Source organism: Choloepus didactylus, chromosome X, assembly GCF_015220235.1.
Source record: "Choloepus didactylus isolate mChoDid1 chromosome X, mChoDid1.pri, whole genome shotgun sequence".
Lineage (NCBI taxonomy): Eukaryota > Metazoa > Chordata > Mammalia > Pilosa > Megalonychidae > Choloepus > Choloepus didactylus.
The window spans coordinates 130586427-130603749 of record NC_051334.1 but is presented as its reverse complement, the minus strand read 5'-3'; the positions used below and the strand labels follow the sequence as shown (position 1 = coordinate 130603749).

Below are 17323 nucleotides of genomic sequence, written 5' to 3'. Positions count from 1 at the left end.
CTTCCATTCTACTTCAATAACACATAAAGGCCAGAATACTCCTTCATCTGGCTCGATTAGCCTGAAGTCCTGGGAATTCCAGCAGTGACCAAGCTTACAGTCACTTTTATTTTTTCCCTGACCTCTGTTTTATTTACTTCCCATTGTGTTTAGCCAAAAGGAAGAGATCCCAACGTCCCAAATACTCTGAGCCAATGGTATCACCAAGCAATGGCTGGAGGATGGTTTAGCACTTGCCCACTCCTCATTTTCAGAGGCATAGCAAAGAGGGTGTTGTGGGCAAATTATGTCCCCTGGAACCAGTCAATGGAAATCGCATAAAAATAGTAAACAAAGAAATTTAGCACTGAGTTGCCATTTTTAGATTTGCAGAATATCAGTGAATGAATAGACCCTAGTGTGACTTTGTATTTTTAATTAACAGGCAGATTTTGGTGCAGTATAGGAATAGAGGGCACACATCTATTTCATTGGCCATGGGCACCATTTGCACTCCTCAAGCCATCCCACATACACATAAAATTAAAATAATAGAAGTGTCTAAACTTGTTAGCTCCACTTTCTAAACAGATTCACACCCAGAAAACTCTCAAGTATAGAAAATTTGGAGTGGTCACTGCTCATCCTGGTGGAGATGTGAATGTGGTTTCTGCTTTAATAACCATACTCTGGAGCAGCTTCCTCTAGGATTCTCTTGTCTCTTTGCTGCTAATGAGACTTGGTGTGAAGTGAATAAAGAAAAAAACCACCAACATAACCAACGCAATCACAGAATCTTAGCTAGTCATAGTTAGAAGAGAACTTAGATGGAGACAAATTACTTTCATTTAATTCTCTCAACAATCTTTTGAGGTTGACATTTTATAGATGAGGAAGTTGAGAACCAGAAAGGTTAAGTTACTTACTAGAGTAACAGCTATGTAAGTAACAGAGCTGGAATTAGAACCCAGGTCACTGCCAGTGATGTGCTGGAGGCCAGTTCCCACTAGCTTGAGTGAGCTGATTGTGCACATCTCTTCCCAACTCTGTGTTCTGTGGCATCACATTGGTAACTTGAATTCAGCATGGTGGGAGTATTTAGACCTTGTAAATTGGCAAACACTACAAATCAAGGTTGTCCCCTACTCCATCCCGGAATGTCACTTGTTAAACATTTAACAGCACACCACTGCTTGACACACATTTTCACTTCCTTTTCTCTGCATCAGTCTTTTAATTTCCTGGTTAATCTGGCCATTGCCTGACACATCGTTCCTAAGGCCTCTTCTATTACCTTTAATGACTACTTTTGACCCAGATCAGAACCTTCTGATTGTCCCGCTGATCTCTTTGGTTTTCCCAAAGGAGGATCTATGAACTAGCTGTGTATCTAATGCTACACTGAGATTGTGAGATGGATGAAAATTGCTTTTACAGTCAGATTTCAGTTATTCTCCTGGGCAACAAAGCTTGTTAGTATGGGCATTCCAAGATGGGGGGTAGCCTACCTCTGCACCTCTGTACTCGCCACACAGAACCTGCTTCTTACTGTATCTTTTCCCTGTGCCTTTCTGCCCCTGCCTTCTTCCCAGTATGCATGACCTATCCCCTTCCATCTGGAGGCAGCTTGGACATTTGGCCTGTACACTTGAGTCATTCAGCTTTTCAACTGCCGTGTCAGGTTCATTTAAGACACAATGAGCTATAGGCTGAGGACTGATCATCCAGCAGCCCACTGTGGTGAGTGCTGGCCGTATTAAACTGTTTCTCCTGGTTGGGCATGCAGGCTTTTGTGTTTCTTTCTTTTTTTTTTAACACAGTTCTAAAAACTAATTTAACCACTGAATGAATAGAACAAGCTCACAGATGGCAGCTGTGTCACAGTCTCACTGTTTTTTAACTCTTGAATTTTCATTGCATCATTTTACATTTTAAATTACTTTTGAAGACAGTTAAGCAAACAAACATTAAGTTGTAAATTATATCATTTTCTAGGGAAAACTTTTAAATTAAATAAATATTTAAATTTTGGTACAATTTTCACTAATTTCTCTTTTTATTTTGATATAATTTCAAACTTACAGAAGAATTTCAAGAATAATATAAAGAACATCTATATACTCTACACAGATTCACCAATTGATTGTTTTGCCTCATTTGCTTCATTTTCTCCCTATATATATACATGTATTCTCCATTCTTTCTATAGTAGACACAAATATACATACATACATACATTTACTATTTTTCTGAACCATTTAAATCAAAGAAATCATGCCTCTTTAATCCCTAAATACTTTAGTGCATATTTCCTAAGGACAAGGATATTTTCTTACATAACCATAGTACAATTATCAAAATCCAAAAATTTAACAACACAATGTGAGTATATACTATACCCCATATTCAAAATTCATCAGTTGACCCAATAGTATCCTCTTACTGATCCAGAATCCAATCAGGATCACATATTATATTATATTCAATTGTCATGTTTCTTTAGCCTTCTTAATCTAGGACAGTTCTTCAGTCTTTCTTGGTCTTTCAGCCAGTATTTTGTAGAATGAAGCATATAGGCCAGTTATTTTGTGGAATGTCCTTCAGTTTCGGTTTGACTGATGTTTCCTTAATGATTAGATTCAGGTTATGCATTTGGAGCCAGAAAGGCATAGAAATGATGTTGTGTCCCTCTCAGTACATCCTATTTGGAGGTAATAGCCTCATGCTATGTATCGCTGGTGATTGAACAGGTTTTTCTGAATAAGCTAAAAAGTATCTTATGACTCAGTCCCACTGAAGCTCAGGTCCCAGCTTCCTGCTCCTCTTTTTGCTCAGCTACCTGGGCCTTAGCACCATCTAGGTCCCTGGACAGTAGGCCTGAGCAGATTATATTTGACCTTCAGTCCATGTGGACCTTAAAGGTGTGAGTCACGGTGGAGACAGGAAGCAGGTGGCTGAAGACACGACTTTCCTCCTGCGCAGTTGGAAACAAACTTGAAATTCCAGCATCCTTTTGATAACTTTTGATGGCTGGGGCTGGGGCCCTAAACTGTAATGAGCAGCGTGACTTTCCCCCTTAAGCAGCTAATGCAGAATCTCTTTAATGCAGCTGTGATGGGGTTAGCCAAAGTGCACATACTCGAGTGCTACAATACGAACACAAAATAAATCCTTGGATAGTTAATGAGAACAATATTTTGTATTTCCATACTACTTTATTCTTTTACATAGCCATTTTCTCGTTTACCCTCCTAATAATACTGAAAAATATAGGGCAAATAGCACTTTCATTTTACAGATAAGAAAAAAGAAGTGCAGAGTTTAAATATAACCAGTATGATTCAAGAAAAAAATTTTGATGACCTCCTTTGGAGAAGGAATTATATTAAAGATACTCAATAAGTCTAGAAACATAGGGAAAATTTTTCATTTATTTAACATTTTTTTTCAAATTAATGATTGCCCATGGCTTTAAATTTGGAGACACTGCCCAGAAAATTGTCTGTGGATTGAAGGAAAATATATTCAAAATATGAATTGAAAATAGAACTAGCATTATTTAAATATACATTTTCCTCTACATTTCCAGACATTTTTTGTCATCCTATAAGTGCTTGGGAAGATGATTTGATGAATAAAGCAAGGTACTGGCCCCTTAAGTCACAGAGATAACTAACCCTAATACCAATGCAAGTGGACTGGAGTAATGTATAATTAAGAAACTAAGGAAAAGATTGCAGGAGCACAAAGATGGGAAAGTCTTATTGACTGGGTTAAGGTAGGAGGTGGGGAAGGCTTTATGGAGGTGACATTTAAGTGGGACCTTGAAAGCTGGGTAGGCTTTTGATGGCTATTGAAGAGAATGGGTATTCCAGCTTAAAAATTAAAAGCAGCAAGAGCAAAGCCACACCGTTATAACAGTACAGGGCATGTTTGGGAAATAGCAAACCCAAACTAGCAGCCAGGTTTCTTAAAACTCTTCCCTGACAGCCTTTGGACTATAAGTTCCTTGGACCAGAGACCAACTTTTTGTTTTCTCTAATGCAATAGCATAGCCAGCACAGCTGTATTTCTTACAAACATTTTGTTCTGTGAGTCTCCAAGGGACCAAACAAATGAATTTCAGGTGCAAATTATTTGTATTGTTAAGCAATATGCGTTTCTGTATTTCTACATATTAACCAACAAAAACAAAATGTTGAGATAATTCCTTTCCTTAACATTGTCCTACCCATACAAAAAATTCACTTTGAATACTCTGTAAATTGATGGAAGTATATAAGTTCAAGCCTAGGTCTAGTCTTATGGATTCTCTCCATTGCCTGCAGCTCAGCCTGCCCATTTCAAGTCACAGCAGCTGAAAAGTGGAGTCCCCTCAGGATTCTACTCCTAGGCCCATCCCTCCTTCCTCTGAGATAAAAGTTTAGAACAGTCTTCTCAAATCATTGTTTCCATCAAGCAACTACACCATAGGGTCTATTATATGAATAAGAGCAGGGGTGAATACTGAGGCCCAGTGGTTCAGTATAGTGGGACTCAGAGTGGTCACCACATTAAAGGGCCCTTTTGTACTGCCTGAAAAATAACCATGGATTTCACTAATTTGACAGTGTCTGATCCATTTATGTTGCTTTGATGTAACTGAAGAAAAAACACAATAGTTGTAATTATATTTTATAGAATTTTTTAACTAGAAGGGACTTTCTAGGTCTTATAGTCCAAATCTTCCTCATTTTCCTGATACAGAAGCAAAGATCCACAGAAGAGAATTTAAATGGCAAAGCTAGGCCTAGAACCTACATTACCTGGCTCTCAATCCTGAGCTCTTTCTACTAAAATGGAGTTGTATTATGTGGAAGTTTAACTTTTATGATTCATTTATAATCAGAATATAGTAATAGAGTAAAACTGCTACAAAAATATCTCTTACATGTATAAACATCATTATATACTGAATATTATTATATACATTATACATTTGTATTGCTCTATAGGGTTACCTGCACAGAAATCATATTAAAAGTATTTAATTGTGGTACTTTTTAAAAAATAATAGCTTTATTGAGATATAAAACACATACCATAAGAGTCAGCCTTTTAAAGTTTACAGTTCAGTGGGTTTAGTATAATCACAGAGTTGTGCAGCAATTATCACTAATTTCAGAATATATTAATCACCCCCAAAAGAAACCCCATACCTTTTAGCAATCACAGCCCCTTTTCCTTCCACCAAGTCCTTGATAATCTACTTTCTGTTTCCATGAGTTACTATATTCTCAATATTTCATATAAATTTCCTTCTTATGCATCCCATAAGTTTGGGTATGTTGTGTTTTCATTTTCTTTATCTCAAAGTATTTTCAAATTTCCATTGTGATTTCTTCTTTAACCCATTGGTTATTCCACAGGGTGCTGTTTAATTTCCACATATGTGTAAATTTCTCAAATTTCTTTCTGTTATTGTTTTCTAATTTCATGCCATTGTGGTTGAAGAACCTACTTTGTATGATTTCAATCTTTTAAATTTATTGAGGCTTGTTTTATGGCCTATCTATTCTATCCTCTAGAATGTTTCATGTGCACTTAAGAAGAATGTGTGTTCTGCTGTTGTTGGATGGAGTATTATATATATATATATATATATATATACACATATATATATATCTGTTAGCCCTAGTTAGTTTATAGGGTTGTTCAAATCTTATATTTCCTTGTTAGTCTCCTGCCTAGTTGTTATGGCCATTATTGAGAGTGGGGTGCTGAAATCTTCAACTGGTGATTTGTTGAGGAGTCTATTTGATATAGTTGCCTTTGTTGTGTTTTTGATCATTAAATATTACTCTGAGAATCCCAAATGATAGTTTCAGAGATGGAAGAGAACTTACATATTATCCAGTCCAAAGTCTTCATTTTATTGAAGAAATCAAGACTCAAATACTTGTTCAATGTCCCAGTACTAATTAGCAAGGACTAAAATATCATGTTTCTGAATATGGTTTATTCCTCTTTCCATTATAAGTAGACTAAATATTTTCCTGCCCCTTCTTTCTCACCAAAAAGCACTCTCAATATTAGAAAAATAAGTCCCTCTCCTCCCTTCTTCTTCTCCTTTATCTCCACTTTTTCCTCTACCTCAATGAGAAGCTGTGTACCCTAATTTTCTTGGACTATCCTCTACTGAAGTTCTCTGCTTCAATTATACCAAAGGAGATCTCTTAAAGATCCACAGAGTTGATCCTAAATTTTCTGGTTCTTTTTCATATCTTGCTAATAACATGAATTATCTTTGTTCTATCAGTGGTTTTCAACCTGTGCTCTATCCAGACTGGGGAGAAAGACAGCTGAGTGAGACCCTGACTGCCCCACCTCTGGTTCAGCCAGAATATATACTCTTTGATTTGTTTCACATATAAGGCTTCCAAGCAAAATGTAAAAGGAGGGCGGGGTGGAGGGAGGAAGGTGGGAGAGAAGGAGAGAGAGAGAGAAAGAGAGAGGGAGAGAGAGATTGGAAAAATGCTGATTTAGATAATGGATGGAGTCCAAGAGGAATAACAAGGATCTCGAAATAGAACTCTAGGAACAATGGGAAAAAACAGCGTCATTTCATCCTCTCATATCCTGGAGACACAGACAAGGCTTGGGGCAGTATTAGAACTGTCAATCTCAATTCATGGTGGGAAATAGAAGCATCAGGAAATCATTTGGCAGTAAGTAGATATGGTATGTTTTTCTGGGTTAGCTATTGTTCAGGGTCTGGCAGGTCTCTGAGATCCTGAAATGAACTCACATGTATATGCATAATTGATTTTTGACAAAGGCACAAAAGTCAGTCAATGGAGGAAGGATAGACTTTTCAACAAATGGTGCTGGAGTGATTGGACAGCCATAGGCAAATCAATGAACCTCAACCTCTACCTCACACCTTAGGCAAAATCAACTCAAAATAGATTATAGAACATTTTCATTACTCCAGAAAAGAAATAAAGACAAAAAAAGGATACTCAAATCCTCCCATACCCCTAACCACCCCCCCTCCATTATTGATTCATAGTTTTGGTATAGTACATTTGTTACTGTTGATGAAAGAATGTTAAAATACTAGTAACTGTAGTACATAGTTTGCAATAGGTATATATTTTTCCTATTTGCCTATTATTAACTTCTAATTATAGTGTCATACATTTGTTCTAGTTCATGAGAGAGATTTCTAATATTTGTATAGTTAATCACAGACATTGTCCACTACAAGATTCACTGTTTTATACATTCCCATCTTTTAAAGCTGTATGATGGTATCCTGGGCAATTTATTGTACACTTTGGATCTTTGGATAGTTGTATTGTATGTGAACAACCTCAATAATATATATATTTATATATATATAGAAATAGATTATATACTTAAATGTAAAATGTAAAACTATAAAACAGATTATAAAAGAAACATAAAAATAAAATCTTCAGATCTAGGGATAACCAAAGAATTTTTTGACTTGACACCAAAGGCACAGTCCATAAGAGGAAAAATTGATGAATTGGGTAAATTGGACATCAACAAAATTTAAAACTTTTTATCTCTCTGCCAAAGATTATGTGAAGGATATGATAAAATGAGCCAAAACTGGGAGAAAATTTTAAACCACATGTCTGACAAAGGACTCATACAGAATATAAAAATAACTCTTAGAACTTAACAGTAAAAAATTTATACAATCAGAAAAAGGGTAAAATACATGTAGAGACATTTCACCAAAGAGCACATGGAGATGTCAAGAAAGCACACGAAAAGATGTTCAACATCATTAGTCATAAGGGAAATACAAATTTAAACCACAGTGAGATATCACTATACACTATCAGACTAACTAAAAACAAAAAATAGTTTTAACAAAATTTTTTTGCAAAACGCTGAGAAACTGAATCACACATACATTGTGGGAATGTAAAATGGTACAGCCACTCTGGAAAAGTTTGATGGTTGCTTATATAACTACCATACCACCTAGCAATTGCACTCCTGGGCACTTATCCCAGAGAAAGGAAAATTCATGTTCACACAAAAACCTGTACATGAATATTCATAGCATCTTTATTTGTGATATATCCAAACTGGAAACAGCCCAGATGCCCTTCAATTGGTGAATGGTTACACCAATGTCCATCATTACCATGGAATATTACTCAACAATGGAAAGGAAAGGACTACTGACTTAAGCAACAACTTGAATGGCTCTTAAGGGAATTATGATAAGTGAAAAAAGCCAATCCCAAAAGGTTACATACTGGATGATTCCATTTATATAACATTCTTGAAATGACAAAATTATAGGGATGGGAAACAGATTTGTGGTTGCCAGGGTTTTGGGATGGGAGAGAGTGATGGGTGGAGGTGGGTGTATAGGGAGACAGTTCTGTATCTTGATTTTGATGGTGGTCATATGAATATATATGTGATGAAATTGCATTGAACTATGTACACATGCAAATGAGTGCATGTAAAACTGCAAGATATTGCCATTGGGGGAAACTGGGTGAGGGTTACATGGGACCTCTCTGTACATTTTTAAAAATCCTGTGAATCAATAATTATTTCAAAATAAACATTAGAAAAACTTAATTAAAAACAAAACCAGCAATATGATCTTGTCCATTCCAGGGCCCAAAATGTCAGGAAAAGGAAAGTTAATTTTGTTTCTCCTTTTTTACAGGACCTGTACCTGCCTCTGTCCTTGGATGACTCTGACTCCCTTGGGGATTCCATGTGAAGGAGAAAAAGTGTTCAGAGTCCAGAGTACAAATCCAAGCTTAACATTACAGTAGAGTACTTCTGCTCAAGTATCCAATAGTGCTATTGGTGCTTTCAACTTTTTATCTTTTTGTTTTTGTTTTTGTTGTTATTTTTCAAAAACACATTGTAATACATTGGTTTCATTTTCCTGTGATATCTCCTCTGGGCCACTGATCCACAATTACCAATTATGAGAGATAGATTGATAACCATCTTTGGGGTAACACTACAGGGATGCAAAACATGCTAGTCTATGACCTTTCTATTGAATGCTTAGGCACGTGCATTATTTTTCCCATCTTGCTTCATTCATATACTACAGTCTTCTTTCTGTAGATGGCTGTTTATGTACATGGTACTTAAAATGTGTGTGTGGGGAAAAAAGCTCATTGGCGGATCCAAGAGTGACAAACACGAGTGTCCCTTGTCTCTGGATCTCAAGAATGCTGGAGAATCATGGGAGTAAGGTGAGGCAGCTCCCAAACCTCCCTCTTCACTCCTAATTGATCCCCCAGTTTCTTGTCTAGCACCAATTCTGGCTGTCAAGGGGGAGAAACACCAGCAACTTGTAATCCTGACAGCAGATGCTTAGGACCCCAGTGCAGGGCTAATTAAAAAAGACTAGGCATAATTGGGAACTACTGCCTTTTTTTCAGTAGTTTATAAAGCACAGTGTATTCCTTGTCAACTTCTCCAGTGGGGCAATTTGAAATCAATAAGCAATTGATATGAGTTGAGGAGGGTGAGGTATTTTGTATACCTGATTCTTCTAAGAGTCTGTCTAACATGCCGAGTTATTAATACAACAATATGGTATCAATCTATCTCTGTTCTATTGAATGCCTTGTAAACAGCCAACACTGAAAACACTGTGAGAATTTGTTTTCAGGTCTGACACCTTTTGGTCGCCTTTTATAGCAAGAAACCAATATCCTTTTTATAAAAACTAGTGTCTGTATTTTAGGAGCAAACTCCTTCACGCTCTTTTTATAAACTGGTGATTTTTCTTTTGTCTAAAAAACATGCAGAAAATTTACCAAAAAAAATGCAGAAGAATAATGTAGTTTAGAAATCATGCTGTCACTGCCAAACAGAAACCTCCAGGAGAAAACAAAATGAATAGCAGAGGCCAATTCAATAGAATTAATCTTTTGATAGATTTTTAACAGCTATGGGTACATTAATAATTTCAGTGTGGACCAGGCATCCTAATTATATTTTAAATGAAGTGTTACAGCATATTTTAAGCAACTCTTTTTTATCTATATTCCTGATATTTCATACAGAAGACACAGAAACCTTTCATTTCTCTTTAACACTAGCAAAGCATTTCTCTTTGCTAAGGACTGGCTAATTGAAATAGTTCTCAGTCTTTGATGTACAGATTCATAGCACTGCTTTTTGTCTGTAATCATAGCTCATAATGGCAAAAACAAATAAATAAGTGAAAGCCGTGCATGCCAATTCTGTGTTTGAATTAGCAGATATGAAGATTTCCTTATTTGTTTGTAATTGTTCAGATATTTTGAAAGGTGCAACTTTCAAAGCCAAGCTGCTCTTTGGCTACTGAATGACTTGTAGTCATTCTTGCACTCTAACTGGAATGAGCTTGCTGTGTGTATGTGTGTGTATCTGCATCTGCATCATAATTAGGAGATTCTATAGGACACCTTGACATGGATTGGTGGCAACTTGATGGCATTGCTGATGTGCACTGTGTAGGGGGGGACCTACTGATGGAAGGGGTAGCTCAGATGCCCCAAGACAAGCTTCAGATGTCCTCAGCTTGCCAGAAACACTTTTGTTTCAGGAAAAGTCCAGAGGCTGGTAGTACTGGATCCGGTTAAATTGATCTTTGAAGAACCTAAAATTGTGAGGATTTCTTATTGCCTACCCTCTTTTAGTTGTAGACCTGTTAGAAACCATTAAGAAGCCTGTTTTACTCACATGCTAATTCTTTCTAGACACTCAGGGTTTTCTTAGTGCCTCCCAGAACAGTCTCTAATTAATTGGGAAAAATTGGTACTGAAGATATGGTGGTGGGGGTAGAGAGTGGGAGGCCTATTTCTAAACTTCAGGCTAGAGTCCCAAAACCTCCACTCATGGTCTCTCTCCAGATTTCTTGCTGAGAGATCATTTCATCTAATACCTTCATTTGAAGATGAGGAAATGGAGGCCCGGGGATGCTAAGTGACCTGATGTTTAAAAGCTGGACCAGGTGAAGAATTCATATTTCTACATGCCCAGGACCTGTGCTAGCTCTCTGAGCATTTCCTTCTGTGTGGCATATGTACCCCAGAAAATACTAAATGGATATATTTTCTTTAGAATGATCTTCAAAACAAAAGATTTCTATAACATTAGTAAAATTTCCATCCTTCTTTAAATCAATTATAAGGAAATGTTTCCATACCACCAGTTCAGGGGGTCTTGGTGTAGTTCAAATTTTCAGCCTCCAATAATTGCATTTTAAATTGGTCCATTTTTAAGGCATTTTTTTTTTAACTGAGCTCCTTCACCCCTGCCAATCATTCCCAAATTTACCCAGTCCAGTTTTACCATTACAGTCCCATTGTGTCACCTTTTACACAGTTAGCAAATATCAAGTCATTCAGCAAGCATCTGCCACCTTTCTCCCCTTCTCCTTCTTTCACACACACACACAAACACATGCACAATCCATCTGTTGCTTGTTCCTACCTCCTGATTTTTCTCCCCTATGGAAGTAGAACTAGGGACAAAGAAGGGGAAAATGTATATATGGGGGCTGGGCTGGACAACTTCATAAGTAGTGTTAATTAGGGGTAAATTGAGAGAAAAGTTCCTTTTCTCTTCACTGTTTTGGAAAGGATAGCCATTAGCATGACTGCTTTGTGTCCATATGGACGTCAGAATTAGTCTAGATTGAATCATAGAGTTTTCTAGCTGGAAGGAACTTTAAGATCACATCATTTACTCCAAATACCTCATTTTTCAGGCCAGGAAATGGAGATGCAGAAGTAAAAGTAATTTCCCCAAGGTCACACATCTGGCTAGGGGTAGGGCTGGGATTAGAACCCACATCTCCTGGCTTTTTTTCCAGGGTCTTTTCCCACTAAACTGTATTGCCTTTCACTAGGCTCCTGAGAATTCTTTCCCAGGGTCATGTTGCATCTTGAAGCCATATGCTACTACCCTGACCTCAGTGGGAAATTCACCCAGCAACCTAATACAGCTCTTTCTCCCCATATTCACATGATTCCCATCCACATGGACTGCAGATGTCCCCAGAGAGACAGAGGCATTGAGGAGCAACAGGGTCCCCAGCCTTGTCTATCCAAAACAGGGGATCACTGCCCCACGTTGGGGAGCCCTCAGAAGAGCCTCTTGAGCTCCTGCTCTGTCCAAGTGGAATGGAGGAAGATTGTTTTTCCTTGTCAGCTCACTTCATGTTATCGCGTACTGATTGGTCTTCCCAGGCCGAGGGAAATATTTCTTGTTTCCAGAGCAGGGAAAGGAAGAAAGGAAAAGGGAACAATTGCTTTGTTCCTCCTGATTTTGTGAGGTGACTTTTCAGCATTTTAAAAATTTTTGTGGCTGCCATCTTCCGGCAGTGATTTCTTTTAAAATATGGGAGCAAAACAGCTAGAGGAAATACCCTAGTCTTGCTGTGGTTGTCCCCTTCCACAATGTCCCCATAGCCATCCTGCCCTGAGTGGGGTTAATTTCCAGGTATAAGCAAGGGGATTTTTGACTAAAATGTACCCTGGCTGATGTGAAACATTGGCTCCTTGTGTTTGCAACAAAATAGTAGGCTGTGTGCTCTATATGCCACACCCATCTTCTTGTGTACGCTGCTCCTGTGAACTTCCACAGCAGAAACTGGGGCCACAAGGTCTGAACACATTTTCCTTGCAGCAGAGCTCTTCCTGGGAACTAGGGGATATACGTTAGTTCTGTTCCAAGAGACCTCCTTCCAGGCTTACCCTACTTCTCAGTAACTTTTCTTTCCCTCCTTCTCCTTCTCCCCAATCAGAAGTAGACAAAGACCTTTAAAGTATATGTGTAGCTATCTGAAGAAGGCAAGAAGAGGGTCTGCAGACTCTAGATCCTTCTTAGAATCAATCACCTGACCCGAATCTTAGACCAACAATCCAGTGCTTGCCTTGGACAAAATTGTGTCTGCTTCACCATTTCCTTCAATACTCTGGGTAACGATGCCCCCGAGTACCCTCTGCTTTTGTACTAAATGGGTTTTCTCTTTTTTAAAACACATATCCCTGAGACAGTGGATCAAGCATGCCAATGTCTCCAAAATGAGCTCTAGCACACTGATGAAGATGTCCCAAAGATCAGCCCAGCTCAGCATCTATGCCAAGAGATTTCCCCAGACAGAGGCATGGGATGGAGGGGTTTGAATGACCTCCTTCACTGTCCAGTTTGCTATGAAAATTAAAAAAAAAACTTTGGAGATTTTTTTAAAGCCATGGGACCCTGTCCTTGGCCACTTGGGGCTACCTGGATCCCCACAGCCAGGTCTCATTCATAATTGCATTAAGGGATTTGGCTTTTAGGCCCTAACTAGTTTTGGAGCTTATTTGGGGAAAGAGTGGGGTTGGAGTCCTTTGGTTTGAGACCTGGAACCCAGCGTTGGCTAGCAGACCTCACTTCTTGCCTAAGTAAGGAGCTGGAAGCTCTGGTCACACAGAAAATGCATTTCTAAACCCACAGAACACTGATTCCAGTGGGAAGCACAATAGCGGCTGGGACTGTTAGGGGCTTCTCGTAGCTCTTCCCATTTTTTCTTCTCAGAAACTGGAGAAATCCCTCTCCATCAGCCTGTCTTTCAGTATGCCTGGCTGAAGAATTTTGCCCCCCCATCCCTTCAGAAAAAGGTGGCTTTTTTCTCTGTCTCCTCCACCCTGGTTCCCAGAGCTGGCCTCCATCTTTATACACAGTCTCTTGGTATTGTTTCCCCATTAAGAACCAGCTTGTGCCAGCTCCCCTGGAAGGCACAGAAAGGGAAAGCCCCATATTGTCTTCATGACCCACACAGTCCCATCCTGGTGCCTCTGAGCTCGTGTTAGCTATACTTTCCAATGGAGTGGCCAGTCCAGGAAGTAGCAGCAGGGAACAGTGCAAGACTAAATACTAGGCTAGTCATCCATCCATTCTGGCTGTTAGCATAGGTATTCTCTCATGTGGTCACTCCATGAACATGTCTTCTTTAGAAGAATGCCTATGGAATCAATTACACTGCTAATGGATGGGATAAGACACATGTACTGAAAAAGTCAGAAATACTTAGTACATTCAGTTGTCATACTGGTTTCCCCATTCATGCTAAGGATCCATGCAGACCTCCCACTATGGCCTAGCTAGTGTGACACTGGTTATCATTTGAGAAGACTTTTGGGTCCCTTTTTATCTGCTTAACTTTTCATCTCTTACTTTATAGGCTTGAACATCTGGAATCAGAACAATCTTGTCTTACCTTGGAGGTCTGAGGCTAGGGGACGGTAGAATTTCCATTGGGAATTAAAGCATCTTACTGCTCTTGATAAGAAGGGCAGGCTCATTGGGAGAAGTCAGATGGCCCAACAGAAGTCAGAGCAAATGCCTTATAAACCAAGGCAAAGATTTGAAGGTATTGGAACTTCTCATTTCTGGGTTAGTAACCTGAAGAAGGGTTTTTGCCACTCTTTACCTCTCCTGTGCATTTCTTTTTATATCTCTAGTTCACTATATTTGCTCTCAGTTTTATATTCTTTGTATCACTCTCTCTCTTTACACAGTACAAACATCTATCCTTCATCCTCCGCAATTCTTCTCTTTCTCTCCCTCTTTTTATTTTTTCCTTCTCTCCTGTCTAGGTGTTAGGCATATGCCTCTTCATAGTCCTCTAATTTTGCATTGAGAGTGATGAGAAGTTATTTCCAGACTCAAACAGCCCTGTCCCTATCCCAGTCCAGTCAGAAGTATATTGGTAGGAATCAATCCTGGCCTTTCTTCTCCACTCTCAGACTTAATCCCCCTTAGCAGATCCTCCCAAGAAGTTTCCTGATAGCTCATGTATCTTTGAGTCTTTACCTTCCAAGCACTGTACAGAATTCTTTGTGGTTCCTTTTTATCTCCCATTTTATGGAGCATTGAAGCATGCTCAGAGAAATAATCAGTTGAACAGAAAAATCCACCCATGGATTCATATTAGCAATATGCTATTAACTGTCTTTGTTTAATTTGTCATACTTAAGAAAGCTGCAATATAATATATTGAGGGACCATAGGTATGTTCTCCTGTCATTAGGATTGGCAGGGTGGGAGTGGGGGGTTGGGGGAAAAATTTGTTTAAAATTTTGTCATTACACATTAGGTTCTCCATAATAACCTTATGCTTTGGGCTTGCCAACTGTTAAGTTGTTTTAGCTAAACTTGTAGTCAATGGGATTGATTTAAATGAAAACAATGTTTAATAATCTGTGCTATAAAAAGAAGCATTCATTTATTTGAGACGTGTTTTTCCTTCTGTTATTAATTCACCTAAACATTTAATTTTCACAGCAAGCATTCATGATCCTACACAGGCAGTCCATATAAGAGTACATTGTGGACCTAAAGAAGCCACCTTTTAGGTACTAATTTGTTCAACAGAGTGCACAGCTCCTGGGAATGTCATTGCATGGCAATACCATATGGAATGCCACTTCCAGTTATTTTTTTTTTAAGTTATCTTAAACGGATTTGAGCAAATAAGAGGTTATACCAAAATATCTCCAATATATGGCCCTGTATTATATTGCAGCTTGAAGTCAATGATCCCTTATGACTTGTACACAACTAATGCATGTTTTGAATGAATTTTGCATTTCTCATGTGTGGTGAGATCTTTAAAATGTTTTTGGTCACCTTTTTTGGGCCATTAAACTTGTACAGAAAACATTTTTATGGTCATTTTAAAAGGGAGAAATTTTAAAATGGAAACAGCCCACCCTTTCTGCCCTATAGCTGTAGTTAGAACTCAGTAACTGTAGCAAAACAGCTGTAATTGGTGGTTGTAGTGTTAGAGGCGTTAGCTTGCTAGTGACTAGCTTTGGAGAGTAAATGCATGGTATTGTACATCACATTTCTTAAATAACTCATTTTAACTTCTGAAAAGAATACATTCTTCTTTGTGGTCCCTCTTCCCTACTTTGCTCTCTCCCTCCTCCTGCTCCCAGGTATCTTATAGTTGTAAATAACTGATTTGGGTGCCAATAATTCTTGCCAACTAAAGTCAGCAAAGAACAAGCCAAAAAGGGGAAAAGAGCATTCTCAACACTCTCTCAGCATTTATTGACCATTTCTTAAGGAGCGGTATTTTGATCAAAGACTCAACTCCCCTTGATAAAAATCAGTAGTAAATTGGGAGTATCTTTGGTCATTTTATTACACTGCAGAATTTGATAGTTCTCAGAAATCACATGTTATCAAAAGGCAGTAGACAATGATATCTTTTATCCCTGCAGCAGTTTTGAGGTATTTGGAGACCTCAAAAGGCTCTGCTTGACCAACAATTATTTGAAGAAAAAAATAGAGAAAGACAACAGATATTTAGGGATTTTAGCTGCCATTTTAGAATAACTGTAGCTGGAAAAATCAAGGACGTGGGTGTATATGCATTACTGTTGTCGAGACAATGACTAGCCCACTCTTAGACTGTGTTACAAGAGGACATTCTCCTTTTTGGTTTTGCTGTTCCCACTTGGTGAGGCCCATGTAAACCAGCTGGAGCTGATCCCTTTCATCTCCTTTGCTTGTTAACATCCCTCTTCCTCCCTCTACAATTTGATGAGGGCTTTCTTTGGTCAGAGGACTTCAAGGTCTAGAGAAGTTCCCCATGTATGTAAGGTGTTGTGAACTGTGAATGCTGTGGATTTACAGTGTTCAATACTAGGCAGCAAAAGAGCTGCTCTTGCAATCATTTTGGCTATCAAGCTGTGTTCTTCATTGCATCCTCATTTCTGTGTACATTTGCAAGATGTGTGTAATGTCATTTTCCAAAAATAAAATTTGATTTCAGTATTTCTGGCTGAAATACTCTTTTTTTAACCATCAACCAGTGATCAAAAAGCCACAAAATGTCTGAGTTGGCAGGAAACTTGGACATTATAGATGAGGAAGCTGAGGATCAACATAGGATGGAAATGCCATAATTAACACCATTGCCCACTTGCAACATTTATAAAATCTCATGTCTCCCTCCCTGAGTTGAGCAGGAATCAAGTGATCTTATTTATGTTTAAGAGTTTTTTGGCCAAGGTCATTCTGTGTCATCAGAATGAGTGGTCACTTCTAGTACTGTGTTTTCAGAGGCCCAAGAAAAACTCCACTTTTCTCTAACATAACTCTACCCTGATGCCTGAAATTCTTTTAGCAGTGTGGTTAATTTTCCTCAATAGGCTGATGGTGCAGCCACTCTCTAAACATCTTATTCACCCTCAGGCATAAAAGAATAATTAAATATTTTTCTCAGATCAGGTTTTAACAGGAGTAAGAACACAAGGTACTGGATTTTCAGGAAGAAGTTGATGGAGAAGGA

The 17323-nt window shown here is 38.4% G+C and overlaps 1 protein-coding gene across 6 annotated transcripts in view; it reads left to right on the top strand.

Moving 5' to 3' along the window:
- DCX (doublecortin) overlaps positions 1 to 15050 on the top strand; it is a 152567-nt gene extending 137517 nt beyond the window's left edge. For all 6 annotated transcript variants that reach the window (XM_037822564.1, XM_037822563.1, XM_037822560.1 and 3 more), the window contains one exon: positions 8687 to 15050. In XM_037822564.1, the coding sequence (XP_037678492.1) occupies positions 8687 to 8743 (57 nt within the window). In that variant the 3' untranslated portion in view covers positions 8744 to 15050. The remainder of the gene's footprint in view (positions 1 to 8686) is intronic.
- Positions 15051 to 17323: the final 2273 nt, after the last annotated feature.